The 15,056-nt window shown below is 40.7% G+C and overlaps 1 protein-coding gene across 1 annotated transcript in view; it reads left to right on the top strand.

Moving 5' to 3' along the window:
• LOC136852550 (acetylcholine receptor subunit alpha-like) overlaps positions 1–7,353 on the top strand; it is a 30,867-nt gene extending 23,514 nt beyond the window's left edge. The window contains exons 2-9 of the mRNA XM_067127300.1: positions 1,748–1,929; positions 2,213–2,257; positions 3,888–3,997; positions 4,556–4,778; positions 5,060–5,234; positions 5,580–5,735; positions 6,137–6,300; positions 6,838–7,353. Coding sequence (XP_066983401.1) covers positions 1,748–1,929; positions 2,213–2,257; positions 3,888–3,997; positions 4,556–4,778; positions 5,060–5,234; positions 5,580–5,735; positions 6,137–6,300; positions 6,838–7,032 — 1,250 coding nt within the window. The 3' untranslated portion in view covers positions 7,033–7,353. The remainder of the gene's footprint in view (positions 1–1,747; positions 1,930–2,212; positions 2,258–3,887; positions 3,998–4,555; positions 4,779–5,059; positions 5,235–5,579; positions 5,736–6,136; positions 6,301–6,837) is intronic.
• Positions 7,354–15,056: the final 7,703 nt, after the last annotated feature.

Raw genomic sequence — 15,056 nt, 5'->3', positions numbered from 1 at the left:
CCCTAACATACGCCCATCTTCTTGACAATAAAAACATCTCCTCCGTCTTGAGATATATTGTTTAACCTTAAAACATAACCATGCTGCTTTTATTATATTAGGTAAGCAAGGAGAATTAAATATAATAATTAAATAAGGCTCCAATGATCATCTTCATTCTTTCAAATCTAACCACGCCTTGATCTTTTAATTCTTCTACAAGTTTCTCTTCTGAGGATATCGCCAGTTGGAGTGATTCCAAAAAGCATGTATTGCACAGTCTCCTTTGACTCCTCCAAGATGCGATAATGTGATCATTTTTCACTTTCTTTTACAGAGGCTAATTCTATGGACAACTTGCCTCGGCCTTCAGATGATATCTTGGGCTCTCGGCCACAACACTTCACAATGTCTCCGTACACATTAAAATTGTTACAATTAGAATCTTCCAGATTTAAAGTCAAATACTTATCATAAGATGTTTCAAATGTTCCTGGTCCTATTTCACATGCATTTCTGGTCACTTTCCCTTTGCTCTGTGCTGCAGTATAGGGTTCCAGCGTAATTACACTAGGTGGTTTCCTAGCCTTTGCAAACACCAGTCGTCAGACAAGGGGCAGAGGTCATCCCCTACCCAAAGGTTACCATCAAGTGGCCCAAGGGTACGCGATACTTTATTACTACTCATAAAGTTTGAATTACAAGAAAAAATTGAGTAAGCCTGAAAATCTTAAGATATCATTAGCCTTTCATGGAGTTTAAACCAATGGCACCAGTAAGAGCCGACCCCCAAATATATGCCACCTATCATACCCCACAGGATGGCACAACATAATTAGGGTGGCCCAAGTGTAAGCCAAACCCATTTGTTGAGACAGAGTTTTACAACAATACAATCATCCTCACCTTAATCATGGGCATACTAGACAGAATGCCAAGAGCCCTATCCTCAGAACCAGAACACCCCTGGAATCCATGGCTAGCTCTGCACTTGAGCTATCAATGATATCTCTCAGGTTCAAACATTATTGGGTAGTTGATGATCCTACCACAGTTCCCACAATTAGCTTCGGATATAAACACCAGTCCCACTAATGATACCTTTTCCTGTTTATTAGGTCATATAAATATTAGCAAAAGTGGAAAGTTCCACAAGACTTACTCCAAATTTATATGTAGTAATATATAGGACTCTTGGACTCGAACCCAGGAACAAATTCCAAGGGTTCAAGAGCCCCCTCACCACGTCAAGGTGGTCCTAAGTCGAAGGAAATCTGTTCAGTGAATGATGGACCTGGTAAATGTTGACTCTGATGAACAGCAGTCAGGGTAAAGATAGGCATGGCTCTAGCAACCACATCCCAAAAGGACTTGCTGAGAAATGAAAGGTTAACCCACACTGGAGTCCTATCATACATGGAGAAAAGGTGGGTGTGAAAAAATGTCTTTTTATAATCCCCCCCACCCATGACCTACAGATTGGGTCAAATTATTCATCACCTATCTACCTACCTAGCAATCTGTCTCCTCATTCATAAGTTTTATGTCCACGCAATATACAGGGCATGCATCTTGAATTCTTTACCCTATGCTCTTATATTCGTCTTGCAAGCATCACGGTGACCTAATTCTTTACCTGTTATTACTGAAAAAAATTGCTTTCAATAAACACTAATTGAAAAGCAGTATTACAGAACTTGTTCCTTAAATTTAGTTTTAAACATCTGACAATCTATGACCGTGAATCTAACAAATTAATGTATTGCAGGACACCTCTTTCCCAACGCACCCAGCATGTGGTCAGAGCAGGAAGAACCGGCCACAGAGAACTGGATATCGCGCCTTTACAACGACAAACTGACAGGCTACAACAAGGAAGTCAGACCAGTCAAGAACCCCAGTCACAACACGACTGTTTTCTTGGGTCTTTACCTGTCTAGCCTCGATGTGGTCAGTTTGTGGAACTTTGTCTCATGCTTTCAAGTTTAAAACTTTTGTTTTATCTAAGTATAGGTTACCTGCCAGGCCATCATGCTTAGAGCTTCTGTAACTGGAAATACATTTTCTAAGAAGTGCGAGAACTCTAGTAATAGAATGGCTTCCTGAACCTCAAATTTGAGACTTTGAAACATATAAACATTACAATGTTTTCTAAAAAGTTTTTATTTTTAATCTGTAACAGAAAAGAGTGAACCAATGCCAGAATAAATGAAAGTACTCTTTGTTTTTCCAGGATGATCTGAAGCAGCAGATGACAGTCAATGCGTGGTCAATTATGGTAAGTTGAATATTTTAATAATTAAAATATAAGGAAAGGAAAAACAGATATATAAAAAAAAAATAGTTAAATGACTAATCCCATACTGAAAAATAATCTTATGAACTTCAGATTCCTGTGAAGAGATTATGTCAAACTAAAGGACTTGTTGCTATTTAGGTCAGTCTTTCATGAACTGTTGTGACCTGGAAAAAACTAGGGTCATATAATGTTGTGACGTCACTTAAAAAATCTTGTCCTGTGTTTTTAGGGCACATGAAAACTGGGAGAGGTGGTCTTAGAGCCAAATCAGCGCTGGTCCCAAGCTCCAATAAATAGTGGAGGCTTAGAGTCAGGAATGGCACCTGTCTGTAAAACATTTGCCAACACCAATTATGGAAATGAGCCATTCAAGATAGAAACAGCTGGAGGGGGCTCATTCAAAACAGCAATCCCAACTAGGGATTACGCTGAAAAGAAGAAGACAAAGAAGAAGCAACAGCAGCTAGTTATTATACTTTGTCCTGGCTTACACTAAATAGAATTATTTGTCAAACATTGTTGCTAAAAACTGTTTAACTTAAAGCGATGTGGCACTATGAAAAAATATTCTATCAATCACTTTATTCCAAAGCAGTTGCAACAAAACGCCTTAGTCAAAGTAGACAAAATCTTGAACTCCCTAACCCTACTACAGACCTTAGCCTGTCACCCAGCAGAGAAGCCTGTTTGCATTTTAAATCAATAAAAATATAAAGGCAATAGACCTTCTTGGCTTTTCCAAAAAGCTAAATTTCCAAAATCTAATAGCAATATCGGAAATCTTAAAAGGACGGACGAATGAATGAAATTTAAGCTATCAAGCCAAGCACTGAGAGGACACCTTCAGCTCTTCATCGTTTAAGACAGTGAAAGTAAATGAGATGCTGTACAAAACTCTCAGTTGCATCAAGAAGCAATAATTTGGGAGGTTGAACAGAAAGACGGAGACAGAATGGGTTTCAAGTAAAATGCTAAAGGTGGGTGCAGCTAAGGGCCAATGGGATGCTGTAAACACCCTTTAGTAATAACTACAGTGTACCACGTGAAGTGTACTGATGGCACTGCCTCGTTACCAAGAAAATCTTGACAAAGTTTCTCAGAATAGTAATCGTTGTTTGAAATTATCCCATGTAAACAATAAAGACTAATTGAACAAACTCCAGTCTATTGATAACGGTCACCATTTTTGTCATGATTCAAAAGGTCCTACTTTCTGTGGACTTCAAGAACTCCGCCAAGAAAGTTGGGAGGTTATGATTTTATTTTATCTGTGTATTTGTGCATCGCCAAAATATTACATAACAGGTGGACAGAATTTGGTGAAACACTGCAGACACATTTCTCAGGGGACCATCACAAGAAGCCTCTTGAGATGGCTAACTTGTGAGAGAAATTGGCCACTCGGAATGGAAGCACTATGAAGGAAATTAACGTTATGATTTTGTTACTATTTCAATATTTTACTTATATTTTGTAGTCTAAATCTTAAGCAAATCATATGACCCATTTGCAAGAAATTAAAATAATAAACGGAATGTTGCCATTCATAACAACTGGAAGATGAGTGATAAGAATTTAATTCTTGAAATCTGAAACTTCTCATTTACAGACATGGACAGACGAACACCTCAGCTGGGAGCCTAAAAATTACATGAATATAGACAGAGTTCACTTTGACCAGACAGATGTTTGGACTCCAGACATTGCTGTGTTCAACAGGTGGGTTTTTCGGAGCTTCAGATATGGAGTGAGTTAAGGTAAGATGAAAGGCAGGGAGAGGGAAGAGTGGCTATTTTTCTTCGACAAGCATAAAAAGAAAAGCTTCTGGTCTGGGGAAAGGGAATGTTGCTATAATGGAAGTTTTTGTTTACATGAAATACTGATGTTTCAATAGACCATATTCCTTCCTAAAATCATGGTAACCCTAAGGTATATCAGCAGAGTAAAAATAATTCATGGGTCTTATTTCTTATAAGAGGACGAAAGATTTCTTAGTAATTAAAAAAGTTCCTAAAAAGATCTGATTCCATTTGGAGCTATAATCATCATGAAGAGATAAAAGGATGAATGAAGTTCAAAAGTATCTTCTCCCCTCTTGGCAAAACACCTTAGCTGTCTTTTTAATGGATAATTTTGACAACACGCCACCAACTGATATATAACAAAGACCCTATATCATAAGCTGCACTTGAATATTTTTTCACACATCCTACAGCTAACAGCAATTCCATATATAGTTCCTAAAGTAATCTGACTGACTTACTGCAAACTTTCCAGTGCTGAGTCGGCTAGCGTTGTTCCATTCGTCAAAGTTCCAGTGATCTCAGATTACATGGGCAGGACGTACTGGTTCCCACCGACCCACATAACTGTCAACTGTGACCTCGACATTTCGGAATGGCCCAGCGACCAGCATGAGTGCCTCGTCCGAATGGGGTCCTGGTCCCACCATGGGGAGCAAATTGATATTCAGATCATCAAACATAATGAAACTACAGATGTAAGAGCAAATAGCAGATAGTGCCTACAATTATAAATATCTTCTCTTCCCTGACAAGTTCCTTGCGAATAAATTCTCTCGAGACATGTTATGTTCCTCTCAAGGCAGTCTAGGAAGCAATTAAAAAGACTATTAAGCAGAGCCAAACATATTGTATTGCTAAAGTAACTCCAAAAATTATCAAATAAACTAAATACAGTATATTCTCTCTGTTCCCTACTAAGCTGACTGCAATCTTTATTCGGGGACACAGTAACATTAGTGCATATGTCTCATTGCAGGTGATGATGAGCAACTACGAAGCAAACAATAACTGGGAACTTCTGAATGTCACAGCCACGAGGGAAGTTATTACCCTCGAGGAGGGCAAGGAGAAGTACGTTGAAATCAACTTTGCCTTCAAGGTCAAACGCTTAGCTAAGTCTCACTCTACCTACATTACAACTACTGCATTAGGTAAGTACAATCATTGTAGCAGCTCTCTTTTTGAGCCTAGGTTCCAACGTTTGAATGGATACAAATTTTGTGGATAATTCCTGCACGTGTAAACTTTGGGAAGATGCTGATACAAAATTCATTTTTCCCCCATCAAGAGTGCTGTGTGGGGAGCCAAAAGATTCTGATGTAGACATTAAAATCATTCGTATATGGCTGACAAAAAGTTTGCTGTGTTTTAGCCAAATGTGTTTTTGCTAATCGAATGATTTAGTAAACAACATAGAAACTTTATTCCCTCAGTTAAGTGCAAAATACAGTAAAATGGAAGTTGAGCATAACCTTGTTTTCGTCCATTCCTCACAGTTGTTATGATTGTCGTCCTCCTGACTTATGCCTTGCCACTAAGCAGCTTCTTCAGCAGGCTCATCATGCACCTGTTTGCTCTGGGCATCCTCATTGGGTGCTATCTAACCCTGTTTAGCAACCTCCCAAATAATGGTGGACCTGTGCCTTTCGTAGGTAAGTAATCACTTCAACAGTCTGATTTGTTTTCAGTGTGGAAGGATAACGGCACAAGACAAGGGGAACGGGAGCAAGCAGATCCTTGCTTTGCTAAACTCTCTCAATTTAAGTAAACTTATCGCTTTCTTATGTTACTTATTTAGCACGCTTGTTAAGGCAGCAAAAGGCTGCTTAATTTCTTTCAGCAACAAATCAGTTAAAAAGGTAGGTCAGACTCTTATCCGGAGCATGAAATCCCTCACAAAGTATCTATATTAAAATCCCAAAACCATCTGATATTCATCATTGGAAAAAAACTGGTGCCAACTGGCTTTCCCAAGATACCAGAATGGGAAAATTCTAAAAGATTAACTCCCACTAAATACCCTTTATTATATGAACCCTATTTTTACTTCTAGTCCGCTACTACTCTGGCACAACGGTGCTGACCCTCATCTCACTGGTCTCGACCCTATTCCTGACGACTCACTCCTGCTGTGACTCCAGCCCTTCGAGCAACGTCGGGAAGAGGGTCGTAGGGATATTGGCTTCTGCACCTGGCCTGCGAGCAGTCACCTCTGAGGTAAGGATGGCGTCCCCTTAAAAAAAAAGCACGGGGAACCGAATGTAGTTTAAAGTGTAGCTAAAGCCAGGTTTAAAGGACTGAACGTTTCACTAGTGTATGACTCAAACACATTCCAAAAACATAGGTGAATCTTCCACCTGTTATGGGGCAGATGCACTCATCACTTACAAGGTGTAAGTTTTTCCAGGGGATAGTGAATTCGATATTATACTTATAGTTTAAATATCTGTGAATATAAAAGTCACATGAATATATGTGACAAAATCTTGTATGTACATATTTATTTGTAGCATATATATATATATATATATATATATATATATATATATATATATATATATATATATATATATATATATATATATACTATAGAAGCTAGTCATTACAATCTTGAAACGTTATCCCCACTTAATTTCCTCTCGGAGTTGTTGTATATGATCATTCTTTAATTACTCGGTTTCTTTTCTCTACATCTACTATGACATGTCACTCTGATTAAACCAACCTTACTCTATCTCTTCTTCACCATCGCAGCAATCTTCTTACAACCAGCTGGAGGGGGAACTGGACCTGGAAGAGGCCGGGAGAACAGAAACGGACGCATCGACGAAAACGAACACCGGTTTCGCAGCCAATCAAATAAGGCGCATCATCAACTTTCTCTTGCTGGTCCTGTTCACCATCGCCTTCTTCGTAGACTACTTCGTCCTCAGATCTGTTACCAAATAACGGGCGTAGAGTGGGCCTCTTGGACATCAAGAACAAATCGTGATTGTACAAATCTGTGTGATAATCCACAACTGCGGATGTCCTGTTACTACAGTATATTTAAGTTTCCTTCGGCTGACTGTGACATATACGTAGGCTAGCTGAAGCTCTTGTCTTGGATTTCATATGACTCATTTGTTTATTAATTAAGATAGTAACGTTCCCCTTACAAAATCTAACTTCTGACTTCAAGGTCAGTTTTGCTTCTATTATATTAGTAATTATGAAATATGAATTTTCTTGCTGGTTAGTCATATATTTTAATAAAAAATAAAAGTAAAACACATTCTCACTCAAACACTTTACACCATTATATATACTGTATATATATATATATGTGTATATATATATATATATATATATATATATATATATATATATATATATAAATATATAAATATATAATATATAAATATATATAAAATATATATATATATATATATATATATATATATATATATATATATATATATATATATATATAGTCACTGTCACAAATGTAAAACGAAAATATTTATGGAACACTAATAAAATAATGAAGTTTCAAAATGCAAGTCACTCACAGTAATAAGCATCTCCTTCAGTAACATTTTGACATTCCTCAAGGCTGGGTCCTGTAAGAATTCAACTCCATTTATCAGTGCCTGCTCCTGTTGAAGCAAGGAAAACTAATTGTTTGCAATTTTACTCTGTTGACTTTCGGGCCTCTACTTTGTTCAACTAACCGAATGCATTTTGCAACTTCGGGCCGCTGAAGCATTCTATAAACATATTAGGCGTGTTGTCATGTTTTGTTGTATATATTCAAATAAAAATATTGAGTTAATTCAGTCATCCTTTGAATAATACTGTACATCAGAAGTGTTTTAGGATTTTATTTTGTGCTCAAGATACACGCTGGATCGGTTCACATGCAGTTATTTCTGTAGGCTAATTTTAATCAGTCCTGATGAATGAAAAAAAAAAAACTATCTTGCTTTCGTATGTCGTTCCTATGCCCTCCATTCGAAAACTTAGCTTCATATATTCCTCCCATATTTTAAATAAACAATTTTGAAAAATAATTCTAAATATGTCTGATTCTTCAAGGATACTGATTGCACAAAATAATTGTTTCGGTTACAAATTGCATCATCTAAACATAAAATGGTACCTATTGCACCTACGGTATTTTGAAATATGGTCAGTTATGCTTCATAACGATCATATCTTATTTTCAATCTCTGATACGGGAAAATGTAATTTTCAGTAATCAGGGCTAACTTTTAATTTTTCCAGGTGAACCCACAAGAATAACTACAGAAACCTCTTCGACAAAACACCTGCAATTTATTCCAGACAAAATTTAAACAACACATTTCAGATATGGGTAAGAAAATACCCGTACCATGTGTCAGGCACTGAACCTCAAAAATATTTGTAACACTAGCATGAGAATTATCAGTGTATTATTCTGTTTATTGCAAGTTTCCCATAAAACGTAATGAGTCTAAATATGTCAACGACTAAAAATACAATCGTAATGTCAGCTTAGTCCTCTTGACAAACTTGCCTTTGCCTCTTAAGTATAGGACTTGGCTTTGCTGTATATTTAAAAGTTAGCCTCAATGTGATGATTAAGGGCTGCCCTGGAGAAAGAGCCCCCGTGCCAGCAAACGAACGAACAAATATATCAGTGGTGACTGGTCAGACTGCAGTCCAGTCACCCTGCCTCAAAAAAGGCTCAGAGGGAGCCGGTGATATCACTTGACCATCATAATCTTCATAAACGAAAATGTGGTTATTATTCAAATTGACTGCAAAGGTGAGAGAGGAGGCCCAAGTTACTTAAGCGTATAATCTGGCGCAAGTGTTATTATAAAGATTTCTACACACCATGCATGCAACAAATGTTTATTTAGATTAAGCTAACCATGTACTGCATGGACTTGCTTCTAGAGATATTTAATATATAAATTATAGCTGAATAGGCCTGAAAATTTGAATAAATTCCTCGTGATAGACGTCTCCCAAAAATCAGCATACCAAACTTTTGTGCAACAAGAAAAGAGGAATTGTGTTTCTCATAAGTGAATTTTCAACTAAAGACGACTCAGTTTTGGAAAAATAATATGTAATTAAAGGTATACGGAGTGTACGGATCTAGGCGAAATTTTGGGATCAGCGTCCTCGACCTACCAAAAAATCGGGTTTGAGTTTGGTTATACTTTTTACTTCTAACCCGTAATATGCATTATGGGTGTCCACTTCGTTCAAAGCAGGAGTAGGGCGGGCCCCCCACCCCATCCATGACAGAAGATTTAGAAATAGGAAAGCGGGTGCAACCAATTTAAACTCTCCTTTAAAAATTTAATGAACACTTTCTCATGAAGTGATGGTTGATACCTGTTCAAACCATGGCCTTTGCCACAGATTAAAGTTTGCTCAAACCGTGGCTCAAGAAACAAAGGTAGGGCCAATGAGAGTCCCAGGTTTTGCGCGGCAAGGCGGCTCAAGACAGCAGTGTGGTCCAAGGCCTCCTTATATAATATAAAGACAGTATTATAAGAACAGCTAAAGTTGGTGGTGGACTCGGACAACTAAAATCTTAGCTGGGAGGACGAGTTAACCAACCCATCTACGGGTCAAGCTGGCCACATTGCCGCTACAACGCTACACTAACATTTCAAAAGCAAATGAGAAGACGGCAGGGTTAGCAGAGAACGAGAAGTGATAAATATTTTCAACAACTCACTAGTTAGAACAAATTATAATCACAAGCGGCCTCTGATATTTAAATCCTAATCTCCAAATGCCACAAACTACATAATCTGTATTGTTGTTTTGTGTACTGTGGAGTCTTCTCAAATATGTTGGCCTGATGGTATAATAGTTCTGTGTAGCATGTATTACATACCCTACAGTCAAGCGTTAACAATCTTTAATGGGATTCTAAAAATTGAAGAAAGCTTTTTCTTTTAATCCTACTTTCCTGCTTAAAATTCTAAGAACAGCATAACAAGAATGACTACCGACAGCTATGTATTTCTAGTATCTGGTATTTCATAAGCTAATGGTTCTGATCCTGAAAAATGTATAGTATTCTATTATAACTGATTCTGAGTATTATCATGTTGTTGATGTTCAATTCTTCAAATGCGAGAAAGTACCAAATACTGAGAACCGTTAACTTGGTGAATCAGTACCTTTAAACATACTACCATCGTATTAGAATGAAGTCATGGACTCGAATGATTCCCTGTAACAGGGAATTAGGAAAATTTCAGTTCATAAAAAAATGAACATACTAAGGAGTCTCACGTAATATACATTGTGGCAATTTACTTATGGAGTGGCTCACTTTGTAAGTTTTCCCGGGTTTTATTATAAGAAAGCTAACCTGTGAATGCCATAGGATGAATGCATATTCCATAGCAATGCAGGTCCTTGAAAATATACTGTAAGACAAAACATTCTATAGGTATTTGTGTTAGGGTCGAATAAAATTCATTTAAGTTAACTATCCCTATACACGAATATCAATTCTTGAAATCACCAGAACACATGATGTATACTGTAAATGCAGATGTGCCATAAGGAAAATGAAACACTGAGTATAAAACTTGACCAATTTCCCCTTTAATTTCCTAAGGCCTTCAAGAGGACTGATATATAGCGATAGCAAATTTCAGCGCACATGCTAGCGTGACACTACAAACGAATATACAAACAGCTGGAAACATTATTCACAAGTGAAAGTAGGTAAAAAGGGAGCGAGGTTGTCTATTCGTTTGATGTCTGAGGTCCATGTACATTACAGACTACCTTAGTGGAAGAGCACCACCAAGTTGCTGGCTAAATCTAAAACAACATCCTTTAAAAACTGTTTTATGCAGGTGGGCACACATCTTTGCTGTAGGACAGGGTAAACCACCTTCCTTGAAAATCTGTTCATTTTACATATCGCTTTTGAAATATGTGTCGCAATGTGTGATGCTATGCGGGGCTGACAACGAATATCTTCGACTTAAGCATCCGGGAGGGCGAGATAACCAACTTCATGAGAGATCAAGCTGGTGACAAGGACACGCTTATTTCAATAGCATACTGTAGTGTTACCGAATCAGTAATAAATATTTTCAACACCTCACTAATTAAACTACATTACAATACCAAGTGGCCTCTGGTATTGAAATACTAATCTCCAAGGCAAACTGTGTAACCTGTAATGTTACTGTTGTGTGTATTCTTCTCGAAGAAATTGCCTTGACGATAGTCTGTATAGCATGTATTGCCAAACCTATAGTCAAACATTAAATATTATTTAATAAGATTTAAAAAATGGCCATAAATCTTATTCTTTTGATTCTTTATCCTTACTCAAATTTCTAATGATAGTATACCAAATAGTAAGCAATTAAAGTGTGAACAACACTCTAGAGTGACTACCAAAAGCAAGAACCGTCGACTATCAACAGGGTACCTAAATACGTATCTTTGATTTGGAACTTAGAAATGTTCCAATATAAAAGTGCTGTGCTTCTATTATCCATGGGCTTGTTTCGATACCCATCATCATAGAATTAGAGCAACAGACATCGTCTTCAATTGACTTTAATGATTCCTCCTAAGAGTTTAAGACATCATGTTTCAATTAATAAAATGAACATAATGAGGATGGTCACATAATAATTGTCTAATGTGGCAAATTTACTAATCTTATGGAGTTGTTGAATTATGTATAATTTACAGTGTTTTATTATAATATATACTGTAAACCTAACCTGTGAATGCTATGGATGAATGCATATTCCAGAGCAATAAAGGTTCCTGAAAATTTATTTCAAGACATTATACTCTAGCACATGAAACAATTAGTATAAAATGTGACCAGTTTTCCCCATAGTTTGATGAGGCATCTTCAAGAAGACTGATATATAATGAGTTTCAATATACACGCTAAAGTGACACTACAAATGAATACAGTATATATAAACAAAATAATAGGGGTGGAGCAGTAAGCTGATTGACACCTGAGGTCAGTGCTCCATTTACATTACAGATTATCCTTGAGGAAGAGCATGTGACAGTAAAATGCTGGTTAAATCTAAAACAACATCCAATTACAAATCTTTTTTATCTATGCAGTTGGGCATACACCTTTGCCACGGGCCCAGGTAAACACACCTTCCATTGTAAAGTCATTTGTGAAGTCTCTGCTAAAAGTGTTAATTGTAAAGTCTCTGCTGGGCAAGTTTTCTGTAGGGATGTCCCATTTTCTTTGCTTACAATCATTCCCGCCTAACGTGTCAGGTCACTCAAAGTTCAATCATTTAAACTATATATATTTTGTTTACCTGCTGTCAAAAATGTATCACATGTTTCTTCTTTCACAGGCATCAAGATTGTATCCAATTCCATTTCTGTCTGTTCTGACATTGTAAAGTGTACTGGTTCGCTGTATTTATTGTTATTTATTATCAACCTCAGGTCACTGAGGTTTTCATTGTATTCCGCAGCGCGACGCCAGTCTGCCGCTATATAAACTGTCTGGATCATGAATAAAGTAGCAGTAACCTTATCCTGCTCATTTCTTTCGCACCTCCTAAAGTGGTGACCCCGGAGTGGTTCCTGAAGCCATTAGCGGACCCATACGGCGACTCAGTCTTGGCTTCAGGAACTTACTCACGCCCTTAGCGGACTAATCACGGTGCTAAACCAGCGTTTGGGCATGCTGACTCTTGTTGCTAAAATCACCAGTGTCATTAGCGGACTCACACGGTGCACTCCCAAGTGCGTTTTGACAAGAGTACCTCACTCCAGTTAAGAGGACAAAGAGCGAGTATGGACGCGGACATCCCTTCCCTTATTCAGTTAACCTTTAACTTCGCGGATTTGGATGTCTACCTCCCCCCCATATCAACCGCGCCTGCCCCCGCGCTGAGGCTCTCACGCTCCTCCACACCCCTGCCCGCGCCCCGCACTCTCCCCTGCCCGGCAGGACAATCATGGGTCGCCTGACCTTAAAACTGCCGCTGTTCACGCAGGGGAACCCATCGTCATGGCTGTACAGGGTCAACAGCCAGTTCCGGATGGGGGAACTCACTGACGGGGTGCTGCAGGTGAATACCGTACTTAACACCCTGCCGGAGGAAATCTACAAGAAGCTCGTCCCGTGGTTGTCCGATGCACCCCCCTCTCCTACCACCTCCTGAAGAAGTCCCTTCTCGAGGCATGCTCCCTGCTGGTTGCCGAGCGGGCCGCCCGCTCTCTCGACCTCGCCGTCAGCCCGCGGCAGGAGCAGAGCGTCAGGGAGTCGTGGGGCATGATAAAGGACCTCCTCACCCTCCCAGACACTGACGGCACCGGAAAACAAAACGAAATAAGCCTGCGGGGCGGAGCTCCTCCTTCGTCAGCTCCTCCCAGAGGTCCGGACACAAATCCCTGAGCCCTACACCACCCCCTCGACGACCTGATCCTCACGGCGCAGAACCTGACAGACTCCGTGAGGGCAACGGAAGCGGTACCAGCACCCGCACTACCAGTCAACACCATCCAGCAGGAGGAGGGTGCAGAGCAGGAAGTCAACGCCATCGCCAGGAGGTGCCCAGCGCCTCACAACAGGTGGAATTCCCCAGGGCTGTGCCACTACCACAGGCGGTTCGGCAGGAACGCCCGGAACTGCCTGCCGCCCTGTTCATTCACCCGTTCAAAAATGAGGGTGGCAGCGGCTAGCAGGACAGGCCGCCATGGCAGCAGAAGAACCCAGGGGCCCAGAATCAGTAGGCTTCTACGTCCACGACACCGTCTCCGGCAGGATGATGCTGGTTGACACGGGGACCGTTAGACCAATCTTTCCGGCATCCAGAGAGGACCTCAAGCGAGAATCGGACCTGGCTGCCTTCCTGACAGCCGCCAATGGGTCCCGCATCCTCTCCTAAGGCACCAGGCCCCTGTCGATCTCCATCCTTGGCCGGAGATATTCCTGGGACTTCGTCATCGCGGACATGAGGACCCCGCTCCTGGGTATGGATTTCCTTGCCCACTTCGGGCTGGCATTCGACGTCCGTAGGAAGCGCCTCCTCGACACCGACTCCTGCCAGTCCCTCCCGTTGGCAACGGGACCCAAGGCGCCCACCATCTGTTCCGCCGCCCCCCACCAGTACGCACAGCTGCTGATGGAGTTCCCAGAAGTTTTCACGCCAGAGCTCCGCCAAGTCCCTGGGGCCCCAGCCAAACATGGCACCTACCATCACAAAGACAAAGGGCCTCCCTGCACACGCGAGGTTCTGGAGGCTTCCCCTGTGGCGCCTACAAGAGGCTAAGAATGCATTCGCCGAAATGGAGCTGATGGGAATCTGCAAGAAGGCCTCCAGCCCGTGGGCATCCCCCCTCCACATGGTGCAGAAACCAGACTGCTCCTGGAGACCCTGCGGCGACTACAGGCAGCTTAACCTCGCAACGGAACCTGACCATTACCCCCTGCTGAACATGCAGGACCTAACGGCTTCCTTCCACAGGGCCAAAATTTTTACTAAGTTGGATCTCTTGAAATCCTATTTTCAGGTACCAGTCTCGCCAGAGGACATACCAAAGACCGCCATCATCACGCCTTTTGGGTCCTACGTGTTCGCCTTCTCCACCTTCGGCCTGAGGAACGCCGGGGCAACTTTCCAGCGGCTCATGGACAGCATCCTGGGGGACCTCAAGTTCTGCGTCTGCTACGTAGATGATATCCTTATATTTTCCAGGTCCCACAGGGAGCACCAGAAACACATCCGGGCAGTCCTGCAGCGCCTGCAGGAGAACGGCCTCATCATACATTTCGACAAGTGCACCTTCGGCGTCCAGAAAGCCGATTTCCTGGGCCACGAGATATCCCCGGATGGTGTCCGCCCACTCACATCCAAAGTCGCAGCTGTCACCAGGTTCCCCGTCCCCACCTCCGTCAAGGCCGTCCAGGAGTTCCTCGGGATGGTGAACTACTACAGGAGGTTCATCCCCGG

This window comes from Macrobrachium rosenbergii, chromosome 25 (genome assembly GCF_040412425.1).
Source record: "Macrobrachium rosenbergii isolate ZJJX-2024 chromosome 25, ASM4041242v1, whole genome shotgun sequence".
Lineage (NCBI taxonomy): Eukaryota > Metazoa > Arthropoda > Malacostraca > Decapoda > Palaemonidae > Macrobrachium > Macrobrachium rosenbergii.
This window is presented reverse-complemented; position numbering and strand designations above follow the sequence as displayed.